This window comes from Muscardinus avellanarius (assembly GCF_963383645.1).
Source record: "Muscardinus avellanarius genome assembly, chromosome: 19".
Taxonomy (NCBI): Eukaryota; Metazoa; Chordata; class Mammalia; order Rodentia; family Gliridae; genus Muscardinus; species Muscardinus avellanarius.
Window position 1 is genome coordinate 46774333 of NC_137805.1, and position 16430 is coordinate 46790762.

Sequence of the window (16430 nt, forward strand, 5' to 3'; positions counted from 1 at the left end):
TGTTTTTTTTTTTTTTTTCTCTCTCTTTCTTTCTCTCTCTCTGTTTTTTTTTTTTCTTTTTTTTTGTGGTACCAGGGATGGAACCCAGAGATGGAACCTTCAAGAAAGTGCTGAAAGTGTAACTCTGAGGTAGAGGCCCCCCTGGGTTCAACCCCCAGCACCACAAAAGAGAACAAAAGTGTTGTTCCTTTGCAATTCAAAGTTCTTTCCTGCTACATCCAGGTGCACCTGAGTCTGCGTCTGCTAGAGTATTTCTGCTTTCTCTGAAAGACAAATTGCCATTAAATAAACAGTCAGAACAACCACAATAGAAAACTAAAATGCTGAACTGCAGTCATTTTCACCTGTAAGAGAGGCTGAAGAACTGGCCTCAGGATGAGAGGCCTTTTGCTGAGGAAGCCTGCTCCAGGGCCTTTGGCCACTGGAGGCCATGTCCAGGGTCATATCTAGAATAGAGAGGGATAGAGTGGCCTCAAACATGTCCATAAATTCTCTGATACTCTTCCTGTAGGAGCGGGGGTCTCGTTCTCCTCTTTGGAATGGAGCAGGCTTAGCAGTCCATCTCTAGTGAAGAGGACAAGGCAGAAAGTGATGGTGTGTGGCTCTGAGATGAGGCCAGGAAAAGACTCTCTCTCTCCCCTCATATCACTTGCTTTGGGCAAGTCTGCTGCTGTATCACGAAGACACTCAGTCCAACAGAGAGGCCCATGTGGCCAGGAGCCGAGAGGCCTCCGCCAACAGCCATGTGTGACCCACCTGAGGTTCCCTGGGCCCAGAACAGCCATGTGTGTGACCCACCTTGGGTGCCCTGTTCCAGAACAGCCATGTGTGTGACCCACCTTGGGTGCCCTGGGCCCAGCTGAACCGTGGATGAGACCATTCTGGGAATATTTTGAATGTCATCTCCTGAGAGCCAGGACCATCCGGCCAGCCACTTCTATATTCCTGACTCACAGAAAGAGATAATATGTGTTTGTTGTTTTAAGCCACCAAACGGGATATTTGTTATGCAGTGATAGATAAACAAATATAAGAAGAAACTAAGGGAGCTGAGTTTATAAGGGAAACGGTGCCTTCGTGAAGGAAGGTTCTTATCTGAGACAAGCACTCTGTTGAAAAGCCTCGAATTCCACAGCTGAGAAGACCGAGCTCCCATGAGGAAGATGTCATGCAGTGAGTTCTGTGGCTGCTGCCCTGCTGTCTGGGCTCAAGAAGGCCGTGGGATTGTGACTGGTCTTGGCTAATTCTCATTCTGTGTCACCTGGAGGCAGGGGCAGCCTCCAGTACAGCCCCAGGCTCCTCCTCCGCCGCTTCATCAAGTCCCCAGACTCTCACAGGTGCCACTGAGGAGCAGCAGCCCTCCCCTCATCTTTGAACTTGAGGTTTTATTATTTATTTATTTATTTATTATTTTTATTTTTTGTGGTACTGAGGGTGGAACCCAGGGCCTTTCTACCTCTGGGCTACACTCCCAGACCTATTTTATACTTTTGTGGAAACAGGGTCTCACTTAGTTGCTGAGAGCCTCACTCAGTAGCTGAGGCTGGCTTCGAACCTGCGCGATCTTCCTGTCTCAGCCTCCCAAGCGCGGGGATTACAAGCGTGCGCCACCACGCCCGGCTGAACTTGAGATTTTAAAAGTGACTTTTATAAAGCCCGCACGCAGACTATTCTATGATGAGCCACTTTATAAGTGAGCTCCATCTGTATGACCAGGAGTAAGTCAAGAAGATCTGCCAAGGGTCAGTCTTTATATGGAGATTGTATTAACAAGATGCAATGGGCAGAAGGCTGGGAAGTCTGTACTGTGCTGGCCGTGACTGCATGGGATAATGATTAGTACTCGTAAAACAGCCAGCTAGGAGCAAGTACCCCCCTGTGCACCACCACAGGTGTCCTTGCAAAAAATCATCTCCGTCAGATACCTGGAGAAGCTGAAGTACTGCTGAAATGCTGACGGAAGCACCCTGGGAAATGAGCGTGCACCCGGGAGTCACACTCAGAGTCCAGCTGCAGAGTCCTCACCTCATGACTGTGTGAGTCTCTGCCTTGAGGGATTCAGTTGCCGGAAAAGTTAGTGAGAGCCAGCCACAAAGCCCCAGCCTCCTGTCTTGAGCTTCTTGTTAACTTAGAGACACTGGTCTGCCTCCAGTAAGAGCAGGTGTAAGGGCCTTTCTCCTTCAGATCCTTCTGGACACTCCTGGCCATACCGCCTTCACACACTCAGATATTCATTTAAGTATCTTCCAAGGTGAAAGTCACACCGACACCTGCCTGGCAAGTGTTTGAAATGTATGTCTACTGCACAGTGATGGTAAGTGGCCTCACTCAACTAGATTTGCTGAGCACCTATTATGTGGTAGTTACTGCCTGAGATGCTGGGCATAAGAGACAGGAACTCTCACCTCCTGGGGCTTATCCTCCAGCGAGGGAGCGCTAGGAGTGCATGAGGAGAGAAAGACAGAAACCGCCGTTTTGGAGCATGCCGAGTAATAGGAAGAAAAAACAAACAAGAGGAATGTGTGTGAGAGAGCAACTTGAGAGGGGCCAAATTAAGAGCGTGCTGTTATCGACCGAACGTTTGTGTCCTCCTCAAATGCACCGGTTGAAGCCTCAGCTCTCAGGGCTCCCATGTGGTGATATTTGGAGATGGGGCCTTTTAATTATAATGTTTAATCCATTGATATTTAATGTGACAGTTAAAATAGGATTTATGCATTTTGATGTTTGTTTTTTTGTCTGTGTTATGTTTTTTTCACTTTTTTCAAGATATTTTTGTTTTCTTTTAGCTATTTGCTCAGGCTGATCTTGAACTCCTGAATTCAAGTGATCCTCCTGCCTCAGCCTCCCAAGTGCTGGGACTATAGATATGTGTCACTGTACTTGGTGATTTTTTTGTGTGTTTCTCTATTTCTTTTCTTTTTGTTTTGTTTTTGTTTTTGTGGTACTGGGGTTCCTGGAAACCCTTCTACCACTGGGTTACACTCCCAGACCCATTTTTATATTTTTATTTGGAAACAGGGTCTCCTAAGCCAGCGAGGCTGGCTTCGAACCTGCGCGATCCTCCTGTCTCCGCCTCCCAAGTGCAGGGATTACAAGTGTGCGCCACCACGCCTGACTCTTTCTTAATTATTGACTGACTCTTGTATAGATACGTATTTCCTAGTGTACTGTTTTAATTCTTTTACTATATTTTTTGTGTTATTTTCTTAGTGGTTGCCCCAAGGTTTACAATGAACACCTTAGCTTTTAAGTCTATTTTGGCTTAGCATGAACATAATTTCAATAGTATATAATTTTTTTGCTCTTGTGGAGCTCTGCTTAACCTCTTTCTCTATGCTTTTTTTTCATATTAATTATATCTTTATACATTGTATGCCCATCATCACAAATTTTTAAGTTTTACATTTGTCTTTTGAATAAAAAAAAAGAGTTACAAACAAACAAAAACACACTGTCGTGTATATGTGTGTGTGTGATACTGAGGATTGAACCCAGGGGCATTCTGCCTCTGAACTACGCCCCCAACCCCCTTTATAAATTTTCTGTTTGAAACAGGGTCTCAGCAGGTTCCTGAGAGTCTCACTACAATCCTGAGGCTATTCTTGAACCCGTGATCCTCCTGTCTCAGCCTCCCAAGTCTGGGATTGCAGGTGTGAGCCAACACGCTGGCCTGTGCTGTCTTTGTGTTTATCTAAAGCTCACTTTACTGGTCTCTTTATTTTCAGCCCCCCGCCCCAAGCGTTTCCATATCGAGTGGCCACAACTAAGGCACATTCTTCCTGCTGGAATCAATTCACCCTCCTGAATTCCTGGTGACCCTCAGACTCCCCAGCCTGAGTCATGGGCAGGAGCCCTGTGTGCCTCGCTCTCCCGCTTCCAGGCCCACCTCCAGGCGCCTCTCAGATCTGCTGCTTTCACATCTTGTGTGGCAACCTGTGGGCCAACATATGTGTCCAGACTGTTACATCTACCCCAGCCTCCTGTGTGTGCTTCCAAGGACAGCGGGGGACCGCCTGAAGTCCACACACACCTGAAGGACCCGAGCTGCTTGGACGTGAGGTCCAAGCTCTGGTGAATGGCCCTGATCCTTCAGCCCAGGACTTTCCAGCCTCCCAGCCCTGTGTGAAGATGAAGAATGATGAGACCCCAGTGCAGGGAAAGAGCAGCTTTATTGGTGGGAACATGAGATGTCACACAGGCCTGGTGGGAAGGAGGGGGAGCAGGGCCCCAGGGAGGAGGCCGCCTGGCCACTTCCCAGTGCACCGGCGAGTCTTCTGGGCAGAAGGGAGTGGACTGAGCGGTGAGAAATTATTCTGTTGGAAGAAGAGCCCAGTTGGCAGAGAGAGCTGAGGTCATTAACTCTTATTGGTATTAGCCCATCATCAAACCACCCTCCAGAGGGACAGAGGAGGCTGAGACCCGACAGCTAGGGGTCTGGTCTCAGCCATCTGGCTGCTCAGGCCTGGGCTCGAGGCTAACTGTGCATGCATTCCAGTGAGTGTGTGTCTGTGTACCTGCGCAGATCTGTGCGTGGTGAGTCTGTGTATGAGTGTGCTGGTGGTAGAAGGCACATATCCATATCATGTATGTGCTGGTCTGGCTTTGTGTGCACATGTGTGTATATCTGTGACCATGTGTGTTTCTCTTTGTAGCCATGTTGCTGTGACACCTGTGTCTCTCTACCTCTGCAAGTTTTTCTGTGGATCTCAAGCCCTGTGTGTTTATGTGAATGTATCTTTCTTTTTTTTAAGGAATTGAACCCAGGGTCATTTTACTTATGAGTTATACCCCATGCCTTATTTTATTTTATTTTTTTAAATTTTGAAACAAGGTCTTGCTAACTTGCTGAGGGTGGCTTAGAACCTGTGATCCTCTTTCTCAACCTTTCAAGTACTGGGATTATAATCATGTGCCACCACAAGTGGGTATTATTTGGATCTTAAATGTTGCCCGAAGGCTTGGTCCCCAAGGTGGTGTCATTGGAGGCAGGGCATGGTGGGGGCTCTTTAGGTCACCGGGGTGTTCTTTGAGGTACTTGTGAGATCTTAGCCCCTTCCTCATTCTCTTTTTGTTTTGTGGACAATGGGGTGGGTTGTTTTGCTCAACCACAATGTGCCCCTTCACCACAGCCCCAAAGCAAGGGGAGCTGATTGATCGTGGAGTGGAACCTCCAAAACTCTGGGGTAAAAGAAGCCTTTCTCTTTATAAGTTAATTATTTCAGGTATTTTGTTACAATAGTGGGAAACTGACTAATACAAATGAAATTGTCTCAAAACCCTTCTGGGGACAATTCTGTCTTCTTTCAGGAGACCAACAGCCAGTTTCCAAACCCTGAGAGCAGTGCACAGTACTCACCAGCTCAGTAGAAGCCAGGTCCCCTCCCAGGAGGCCTAGATCTTGATGACAAATGTTAATCCATGGATCAGTAGGTCTAGGAAGGAAGAAAAAAAAAAAAAAGAAAAGAAAAGAAACAGACTAGAGTCAGGATTCCAAAGTGAAGGAGTCCAGGAAGAGCCCACATTCCTCTTGAGCTAGAGTGTAGCCAATGGTAGCACTGGAGACCTGGGCATGGGCGGGCCAGCAAGGAGGGGCCAGGCCTCCTACACCCACCTACCCAGCTGTTCTGTCTCAGGGCTGAGGTGTATGCAGGATCCCTACTTCAAAATTACATGGGTAGTTCAGGGAAACAAAGAAACTCAAAACAGAGAAAACTGAGGCCTCAGCTAGAGGTATCCAGCTGTCCTACGGTGACAGGGACAAAAGCCATCTCCTGCAGAGGTGGAGGGAGGGCTCAGAAGCAGTGCTTACCAGCAACGTCATGCACCAGGGTGACGTCCAAGTGACTGAGAACCTCATTGATCAGAGGGCACACCTGACCCAAGGGCAGAGAGGGGAGTTAGGTGAGGGAACATTTGGCGGAGACTGGGAGCAGCAGCATCTCCAGGTGGATTCTCTGGGGAGGATTTCCTACCATTTTTCTGTGTCTGAAAGCATTTCTTTTCTTTTTCTGTGGTACTGGGGATTGAAATCAGTGGCATTCTACCTCTGAGCTACACCTTCAGCCCCTTTTTTTTAATTTTATTATTTGGAAACAGGGTCTCACTAAGTTGCTGCGGCTAGCTGCTTGTCTCAGCCTTCCAAGTACTGGGATTATAAGTGTGCACCACCACGCCTGGCTGAAAGTGTTTGATTCTGAGCAATTGCATGGATGGATGGTATGTGAACATGAGGCAGAAGGATAAGCAGTCTGAGGAGTGTACCCCGAATCAGACCCGGAGCCCAGCACTCACTCTGTGACAATGTGTCGCCTTGCGTGTGGAATGCTCTGGGCTGCTGCATTTCTAATGGGAGGTACCCGAGCGTGGCCTGGAGGACCGCCTGTCTGTTGCCATGTGGGCTGGAAGGGGATTTTTTCAGGGCAGAAAGCAATGCATTTCAGCTGCAGGGTGGACATGCACAGGTCCTGGCCCAGGGTCTAAGCCATTATGCATTTGGAAGAAAGGAAAGTGGACAGATGGACCAAAGGGTAGATGGATGGATGGATGGGATCTACTTCTCAAACTGAGGGCCTCAGACTGGCTCACTCCAGAGTTCTCGTTCAGCCTGAGAAGTTCTAGGACATGATCAGGGACTCCCCCCCCCCTCCTCCTCCTCCTCCTCCTCCTCCTCCTCCTCCTCCTCCTCCTCCTCCTCCTCCTCCTCTTCTTCTTCTTCTTCTTCTTCTTCTTCTTCTTCTTCTTCTTTTTGGTGGTACTGGGGTTCCTGGAAGCCCTTCTACCTCCGGGCTACACCCCCAGACCTATTTTTACATTTTTATTTGGAAACAGGGTCTCCTAAGCCAGTGCGCGTGACTGGCTTCGAACCTGCGCGATCCTCCTGTCTCTGCCTCCCAAGTGCGGGGATTATAAGCGTGCGCCCCCACGCCCGGCGAGGGACTCCCACTTCTGCCTACTTACCTTGCCCTGAACCAGCTCAGGAAGGACTTTATTCAAGAGATCCATGAGGGTGTCCAGAAGGCCTTGAATGGGAAGGGGAGCAACTCTGGAAGAGAGAAGCCATGAGTGTGATGCAGAGGCCTAGGGTTGGTTTGTAGAATTCTTCAGAGACCTTCTGCTCAGTAACAGAAACCAGGCTTGTCCATTCACACCCATGGACAGACAAACAGCAAGGATCACATCCAAGGGAGCTGTGTCCTACACAGCACACGCATGTGTGCCTAGAATAAACACATATTTCTAGTACACAGCAGGTGTGCAAGAAGGCTCTGTAGATCCATCAATGTATGAACAGTGCTTAGCACACGGTTGTCATGGGAATACAAGATATATGTGAAGCACAATACATGTATTCAGTATGTTAATCATGATCCAGGTGAATCCCATTTGTTATGTATGAACTCAATCTCCCCATGTGACAGGTGACTAAAATGAGCAACTTACCTATTCTACCCTTTAGCGGGACAAAGTGCTCTCGTACCTATCATTTTAGTAGATCTTATCAACAACTCTAATATAGTTCCATATTATAGATAAGTAAGCCAAGATCTAAACTATAGAAGCAGCATTCAAGTTCACAATGAAAGCCTTTCATCTCCCCCATCCTTCCATAATAGATGAGGCTGAAACACAGTTTTTTGTTGCTTAAGTCAATATAAAATTGTCATCCTGGCCTAGCAACTTATAAGTGACTACCCCATCTATTTACTTCTCCATCTGCCCACACATCTATCTCTCTAGCATTCTCTCCACCCATCTACCCATCTTTCTCTCCATCTATCCATCCTCCCTTTCATCCTCCCATCCATCCATCATCCATCCATCATCCATCCATCATCCATCCATCCATCCATCCATCCACCCATCATCTATCCATCATCCATCCATCATCCATCCATCCATCCATCCATCCATCCATCCATCCATCCATCTTCCCTCCTATCCTCTTAGTCATCCATTCTTCCATTGTTCCACCTTCCTAACCATCCATTCATCACCCCACCCTGTTGTCTCTAGGTGGGAAGACCCAGCCCATTGGTCTCACCCATTGAGCAGGGAGATTTTGAGGCTGCCAGGGGAGTGGGTGCAGTCACCGAGGACCAGGTGGATCCTCCCCTGATTGTTCCGCACGGCTAAGACTTCTGCAGTGATGTTCAGCTGCACGTCCAGCTCCAGTAGACTCCCGACCACGAGCCTGCAGGGGAGATGTCCTACTGGCACCTGGCACCACCATGTTCTGAGGTGGAAGGGTTTTTCTCCTTGCCAGGAATGTCCGCCTCACCTTACTCCATCCTAACCACAATTGTACTTATCTCGCTTCCCAGAAGGGGACACCAAGACTCAAAGAGGCCAGGTGAGCTTCCCCTATGATCCAAGGTTGCTCAGCATAGCAGCAAATGAGCCCGAGTTGAAGGTTCGGTCCGGTTACACTCTAGCGCCCCCTTTTGGCCACCCATGGCCAGCAAATCTCCCTCAGAGGGCTGTCCTACTGCCCCTTGGGACATACTCACGTATTCACTTTGAGTATCAAGCCCAGAGGGATGGTGACATAGAGGCGATGGCCATCAGGGCTCTGCACAAGGCCAAGTTCCAGTAGCTGGGGATTGGTGACCTTTATGCTGTTCAGGGAGTGACATTGGAGGGATAAATGTCAGCTCAAGCCTCAAACCCAGAAGCTACCTTTACCCACAGTTTACCATTCCAGAGGGGCAGCTGCCTACCTGAGCCACCGGCCAAAGCCACATGAATTCCTAGCCACATAGCCACCTTCCCCATCCTCTTCCTGGATCAGATCCTGACTTATATATGACCCTTTCTTCACCGCAAGTCTAAGCTGTTCCAGAATAGAGACTGGGTCTGGGCCAGATTTGCATGCTTACTCCAGCTCTGAGCCTTGCAATGTGGCTGAACTTGACACTCTATAGGATGGTGGGTAGATTGGCATGTGGTGGGCCAGTGCATGAGAAAGTGGTTAGATGAAAGGAAGGAAGGGTGGATGGATGGGTCAGTGGGCAAATGGATGATGGATAGGCAACTGCACAAAACTTATTGGTGGGAATCAGTATCCTTCCAAGGCAGATCAATCCCCAGTGTTCATCATGGGACCTTGGGCACAGGGAGTCAGGGAGAATTCAGAAAAAGTAGCAGAAAGCCTTCTTCAAACCATGGTGTTGGTGATATACAGCTCCCCAGTCCTCCCAACTGTCTTTCTCTATGGGTACTCTCATCTATTTTATAGATGGAGCCAACAAGCCCAGAGAGAATAAGTGCCTGGTCTCAGGTCAAGCATATCAAATCTGAGATCAAATTTAAGTCTGTCTGTCTGTCTGTCTGTCTGTCTGACTGACTGACTGACTGTCTCCCAATCAGGGAGCAAGCACCTGGTGGGTAGGAATCTTAGAAATGGCTCAGTTCTGGTCCTCAAGACCTCAGCTCATGGGCACCATGTTTTCCAGTCTCGCTTCCTGCTTCGTGAGCTTGGGTATCTCCTGGGAAGTTCCACATGGAACCTTCCTGTGGACATCACCTTGCTCCTCATTGAACTGACACAACGGAAGAGGGCAGCTTCTCTTCTCTTCGATTACATCAGAGGCTCCTTGTTCTAAAGGGTTCCACAGGTGGAGGAAACAAAGTGACTGTGGTATGGGGATAGACCCGGGCTTTGGGCTCAGGGAAGTTAGAGTTCACTTCCTCACCTTGCATCACTCTGGTGGTGTAAGCACAGGCGCCACGTCGGTGACTCAGTTTCCCCACCCGCAAACTGGCAATTATTACACTGACCTCAAAGGGTCGTCATGAGGATTATAGATTATGCTGGGCTCCTGGGACATGCTCCAAAACTGGCAGTGGTTACTTGTACAAGAGGGTCAGTGTGCCCTGCCAGCTTGGAGGAGGGTCTCACGACCGAGTCCTGGCTGCATGCTCAGGCCATGCTCATTTCCCTCCTTTGGGGCTGCCAGGATGTCAGCTGTGGCAGGAGACCAAGGCCCTGTTTAGGCCAACTCACCTGATGATGTTGTTCAGGAGAGGGATAGCCGACGTCACTTTTCCAAGCAGGCCCCCAATCAGGCCACCAGAAGTGCCTCCTCCGGTATTCAGGATGTCCAGGACTGGAAGGTCTCCCAGAATGCCCAGCAGATTTCCAGAGAGCAGGCCACTGCTGAGAGCTGGAAACGGGCAGGAGGGCCGCAGAGGGGCAGCTCTGATGACTCCAGGTCCTTACACCCTCCTCCCACTCATGTTCATCCTGTTTCTTTTTGGATGGCTGGACACACGTGTGCACACGTGCATACACACATGCTCACATGGGTGAAAGAGGCCATCACAGACTTACCACCTGTCAAGCTTCCAGCAAGATGTGCGGGATTGGAGGGCTGGGCTGGAGTCAGAGCCAAGGGCAGGGCCTGGTCCAGGGGCAAAGGCAGGCCCTGGCCCAGCGGCACAGGCAGGCCTGCGAGCTGGGCTGTGGTCTGGGCCAGCAGCCCGTAGAAGACAAGGAGGCCCCCAACTGGAAACATGCCTTTCTATCTGTGGAAAGAAGGGTGAGCCCAATGTGCCTGGATGTCAGAAGCACCTACCTCTGCCTGCCTGGTCACACGGGGTGTGGGGCTCTCACTTGTCCCCCAGTAATAGTACTAACACTGCTGGGCATTTTCTCCATGCCCGGCAACAGGCTGGCGATTTTACACTTGGTAACCGATTTCACCTTCACCACGTCCTGAGACCTGGAGGAACAGACACCTAGCGACTGCAGGTAAGTCCTCCAGGTCGCAGGGACACAGTGGAGAGAGCATTTGAAGCCAGCGCTGTCTAACCTGGAGGACTCTCTTCAAATTGAGTGACCGTCACATAGACCGTGGAGCTCACTCTTCTCACTATGGCTCCACCAACCCCAGTTCTGCTCTTCAGATAAAGTCACCCAAAGGGTTAAAGCTGCCGGGGCTGAGGAGGGGACTGTCCTGCCACGGTCCCTGCTCAGGGGATGGTTCTTTGCTCTGGCTCAGGCCAGGATGGCTTGTGGATACCCTTTCAAATCACATAATATCCGGAGCCCCGGGGCACGGCCATCACCCCGGTCCACACTGGCAACCCAAGTTAGAATTCTTGATTTCGTGCTTTTGATTTAGGGCATAAATAGCACTCATTTCTCTATTAGTATTGCTGGTCTCTTAGGGAAGCAGAGTGAATGGCCACCCCCATGCCCACAAACATGCCAGTCCTGTTTCTCTTCCAAGGTCCCCAGTGAGTACCCTAAGTACCACCTGCCAGTGCCTGTCCCACAGCGAGACGCCTGGCACCCCTGCCTTCTGGAGCAGCGGATGGGCATTGGAAGGGGCAGCCTCACCTGGGCAGCTGTCCTGGTTGTCTCTTCCCTCCTACTCGCTCAGCCAAGGAGGCAGTCTCTTTATAGCATGGGGATCAGGAAGTAGGACATTGGGTGATGGGCTTCTAGTTGATTCAGAATTCTGCAATTCTGTGGCATCTTTCAGGGCTCTCCAAAATAAACAATTGCCAGTCACTTATCAGGTGAGTCAGTTAAGCTATTTGGTCCACAAATTAAACAGAGAAAAACTTGAGATGGGACATTACTCAAGACTTCATGGTTTTGCACATGGGGTTGAGGTTGGGACCCATGCTCCCAGGTGGCCAAGAAGACCATGTTTGGAGTCTCGGAAGGGGTCCTCATTAGAGCCCAGGAAGGGGCCTCTGTCTCATCTCTTGGCCCTTTCCTTTACTGATTTGATTCTTTTTTTTTTTTTTTTTGCAGGTCTGGGGATGGAACCCAGGGGCATTTGACCTCCGAGCTACACCCCCTGCCCAATTTTTTATTCTTTATTTTGAAACGGGGTCTCACGGAGTTGCGAAGGGCCTCACTAAGAAGCTGAGGCTGTCCGCAAACTGCGATCCTCCAGTCTCAGCCTCCCAAATGCTGGGATTACAAGCGTGCGCCACCACACCTGGCTGATTCGATTCTTTTTTTCCAATTGGAGAATACTTCTTGTTCCCACAAAGTCAAAGATCAAACCGTAGTGGACTTCCCCATCTCTGGGGAGTCCCTCGATTCCGGGGAGGATCTCCCGTTTTCTGAGCCCCCCATGGTGCGTGATGGTGTGACTGCGCATCTCCAGGGAATCTGGGAGGGGGAGGTTTCTGCTCCTCCTCTGCGGAGGAATAAACAGATACTCGTTAGGACAAGTGACCCAGAGAGGACGTGGCAGCTAGAACTCAACTCACTGGATCATAGCAGGAAGCCGGATGCCCACAGCTTAGGAGCAGAGTGGATGGCTACCTGCCCGTCTTGCCCTGTGCCAGGTCCTCCTGGCCCCATGTGAGTGAGGGGCATGAGCTCTCACATGGTGGTGGGGGCTCAGCTGCACAGCTGGCATGGCAGGACAGTCGCTCTCGTGCTTTCTCTTATCGCTGAGCTGAGGGGGCCCCATGCTGGCCGCTTTGGTTTCCCATCTGTGACGTTCACGGTCTCACACTTCCTACTCTTATGTGCTGGAAAAGACTGTGCAGGTTCCCAAGCCGGAGGGATCCTGTGGCATCCAGGTTGCTCCCCTGGCCCTCTCTTTTACCCTTTCCCTAAAGAAGTAATAGACATTTGTCTCCACCACTTGGACCTTTGGAGACTGTTATAATTGGAAAACCCGAGGTGAGGGGAGGCTGGGGTCTTGAACTGGTGAAGTCAGCTCTCGCCCTGCGAGACCCCACCTTGCAAGCAGAAGCAGAGAGCGATGTTGGAGCGTTACACCATCTGTGATAGCCCCTGGGGAACAGGCTCGGGGAGGACAGCGACCTGCCCAGGGTCCCCTGGGCTGGGAGAAGGTGAAGTCAGGCTGCCGTTTGGGGCTGTTCAGTCTCAGTGTTCCTGGGGGGCAAGTTTGCACGTCAGTCTCAGTTCTGAAAGCACCTGCCTGCGTTCTCTGGAGCCCTCCTGCAGGCTGTGACAGGAGGCAGCTCTGAGTTCCACTCCTGGTTCAGCATGTTACCAGCTGCATGACTCAGGGCAAGATCTCCTCCTCCTCCCCCTCCCCCTCCCCCTCCCCTCCTCTCCCTCCTCCCCTCCCCCCTCCTCCCCCTCCTCCTCCCCCTCTCCCTCCTCCTCCTCCTCCTCCTCCCTTTGTAAAGTGTTTGTTTGGTATTGGGGATTGAACTCAGGAGCATTCTACCTCTGAGCTATACTCCAAGCCCTATTTAATTTAATTTAATTTTAATTTAATTTTATTTTATTTTTGAGGATCTGGGGATGGAACTCAGGGGCATTTGACCTCCGAGCTACACCCCTTGCCCTATTTTTTTTCTTTATTTTGAAACAGGGTCTCACTAAGTTGCAGAGGGCCTTACTAAGTAGCTGAGGCTGTCCACAAACCACAATCCTCTGGTCTCAGCCTCCTGAATGCTGGGATTACAAGTGTGTGACACCACGCCCAGCTCCTATTTTATTTTGAAATAATGCTTCACTAAGTTGCTGAGGCTGGCCTCAAACCTGTGATCCTCCTGTGTCAGCCTCCCGAGTACTGGGATTACAGGCATGTACAGCCACACCTGGCTCTTTTTAAATTGTTAATATTTTTATTGTAGCCGGGCGTGGTGGCGCACACTTGTAATCCCTGCGCTTGGGAGGCAGAGACAAGAGGATCATGCAGGTTCAAAGCCAGCCTCGCTGGCTTAAGAGACCCTGTTTCCAAATAAAATATAAAAAATAGGTCTGGGAGTGTAGCCTGGAGGTAGAAGGGTTCCATCCCCAGTAGCGCACGCGCGCGCGCGCACACACACACACACACACACACACATACACACACACACACACACAAAATCATTGTTAGTAAGAGCATTTAACATAAACCCTGAATTCTTAGCAGACCTCTAAGTGCACAGGACATCATCATCGACTTGGGATCCAACACTGTACAGAAGATCTCTAGAACTCACTCAACATTTTCCCTCTTTGAGCTTGGTTTCTTTACCTATAACACAGAGCTTATACCCCCCACCCCTGGGACTGTGAGAGGGTTAAAATTGATGGAAACAAATGTAGTTCTTACTCCACACCTGATGCAGTTGGCACTGGTAACAGAAGGGCCTGGAAGGGGCAAGACAAGGCGGACAGGGCCTGGGCAAACCTCTGGACATTTGGGGCTGAATCTGTGTTTGCCCCCCTTCCCCACTGTGGACCTCAGGATCTGCACAGAGGTCCACTGTCCAACAAGGTCTTCCAGAGGAAAGTGTGATGAGCCCACAGCTCACGAGTCCCAGAACCTCAAAATGAAAAGACAACTTGAGAACCCCAAGGAGGGGTCTTGAGGAAGCCCCTGAGCCTGCCCAGGAGGGGCCAGGAAGAATGGGGACAGAAACTGCCTCCGCTAGCAGGGGACCAGCAGCCTCACTGACGGCCCGGCCTTCCTGTGTTTGCTCTCTGAGTCACGAGCAGGAAGAACCCCAAGCTGGGGGAATGTGGCGTTTAGGGTTGCAGATCCGTGGTGGAGCGTTTCGGATTAGGGAGCTCGAGTTGAAAGATGGAGACAAGAAGTTCTCTGGCCTTATTCTCATCTCTGAGCTGTTGACACTTCCTTGTTTGAGCTTGTCAGTTTAGCTGAACGTGTGTCTCGTCATTTCCCCTAAGTGCGCACGTGTGTGGGGCAGAGGGAGGGGGACCCAGCCGGGACCCAGTGTTTAGGAAAGTGAACTCTAGAACCCGCTGGCTGAGCGCTGCCCCCTGGGACATTACCTTGGGAAAGTTCTCTCTCTCTCTCTCTCTCTCTCTCTCTCTCTCTGAGCCTCAGCACTCTCAAGAATAATGGGATAGGAGTTTTCTTTATTTTAACCTTTTTATTGGGTGCACTGTAGTCATATATCTCAATGGAGTACAAGATGGTAGAGGCACACATGCACACAGCACTCAGTAGGAGTTTTCTGTCTCCTGGAGTTGCTGTGAAGCGTTTATGAAGCGTTTATGTGACTCCAAGTGTAAGTTCCAAGTAAAGAGCTCAGTATAATCAAGTGCTTAATATGTGCTGCTATTATATTATTATTATTATTATTATTATTATTATTATTAATTTTGCAGTACTGGGCATGGAACCAAACAGCATTCTACCTCTGAACTACACCCCCAGCCCTATTTTTTATTCTTTATTTTGAAACAGGGTCTCACTGAGTTGCAGAGGGCCTCACTAAGTAGCTGAGGCTGTCCACGAAGAGTGATCTGTCTCAGCCTCCTGAATGCTGGGATTACAAGTGTGTGCCACCACGCCCGGCTGTGCTTTTTTTTTGTGAGTCTGGGGATGGAATCCAGGGGCATTCTACCTCCGAGTTACATTCCCTATTTTTATTCTTTCTTTTTTTTGTGTGTGTGGTACTGGGGGTGGAACCCAGGGGCTTTTCTACCTCCGGGCTATACTCCCAGACCTATTTTATATTTTATTTGGAAACAGGGTCTCACTAAGTTGCTGAGAGCCTCACTCAGTACCTGGGGCTGGCTTCGAACCTGTGCAATCTTCCTGTCTCAGCCTCCCAAGCTCTGGGATTACAAGCGTGCGCCACCAAGCCTGACTGTGCTACTATTATTAAGGGTTATTTCCCTTTGCTTTCTCCACTGTTGGATGGGTAAGGGTGAGAATATTTAATAATTAGACAACAGCCAAATAAGTAGCAAGGTAAATGACATTTAATAAACATTTTCCATCAACCTAGCACATGGCAATGGTTTCTCGTGTACTCCTAGTGGGCATCCTGCATGGTAATTTTTTTAACTGTTAAAACTGTTAAAATCACTCCTAAGAATGCGCATGTATGAATAGTCAAGTTTCACAAACCGAACTCTCCTCCCTGCAACTAGCACCAGGTCAAGAAACAGAGTGTGACCAGCTTTCCAGAAGCCCCTGGCGTTGCTCACACGCCAAGGCGATCCCGGCGTTCACTCTGGCGGGATGAGCCATGAACGATCTGATATCTTTCGGAAGGAGGGATGTGAGTTCAAGCGCACGTCTGTCTTCCTTGCGGAACTTTACGTGCGTGAGGCCTAGCTGTGCGACCCCATGGCGCTGTAGGCCATTTCCGTGGGTCACCGCCCCACGAGACGTGCACCTGCTGTGCCCATTCATTTGGTGAGCATTTAGGGGAGGTGTTAGTGTGCGGCGGACACAAACATCCTTGTTGTCTGGTGCATGCGTGCATTTATTTCTGCTGGGGACACAGGTCTCAGGACTGCTGAGTCACGGAGCCGGCCCACGGTCAGCTCAGGTCTGGTTCCTCTCCCACCAGAGGTGTGCCGGAGCTCCAGTGACGCCATAGCCTGAGAGATGTTTGTTTCTTTGTTTTGGGGTTTGAACCCTGGGGCATTCTACATCTTAACCACACCTTCAGCTCTTTAAATTTTTATTTAGAAATAAGGTCTCACTAAATTGCTGAGGGCATACTAAGTTACT

The 16430-nt window shown here is 49.8% G+C and overlaps 1 protein-coding gene across 1 annotated transcript; it reads right to left on the reverse strand.

Moving 5' to 3' along the window:
- Nucleotides 1–5394: 5394 nt before the first annotated feature.
- BPIFA1 (BPI fold containing family A member 1) lies at nt 5395–10517 on the reverse strand (the record flags this gene model as incomplete). Its single annotated transcript, XM_080716527.1, has 7 exons — nt 5395–5435; nt 5813–5876; nt 6961–7045; nt 8045–8194; nt 8511–8618; nt 10007–10166; nt 10334–10517. The coding sequence occupies 7 exons, from the start codon at nt 10515–10517 to the stop codon at nt 5395–5397; spliced, it is 792 nt and encodes a 263-aa protein (XP_080572653.1).
- Between the last annotated feature and the right edge of the window lie 5913 nt (nt 10518–16430).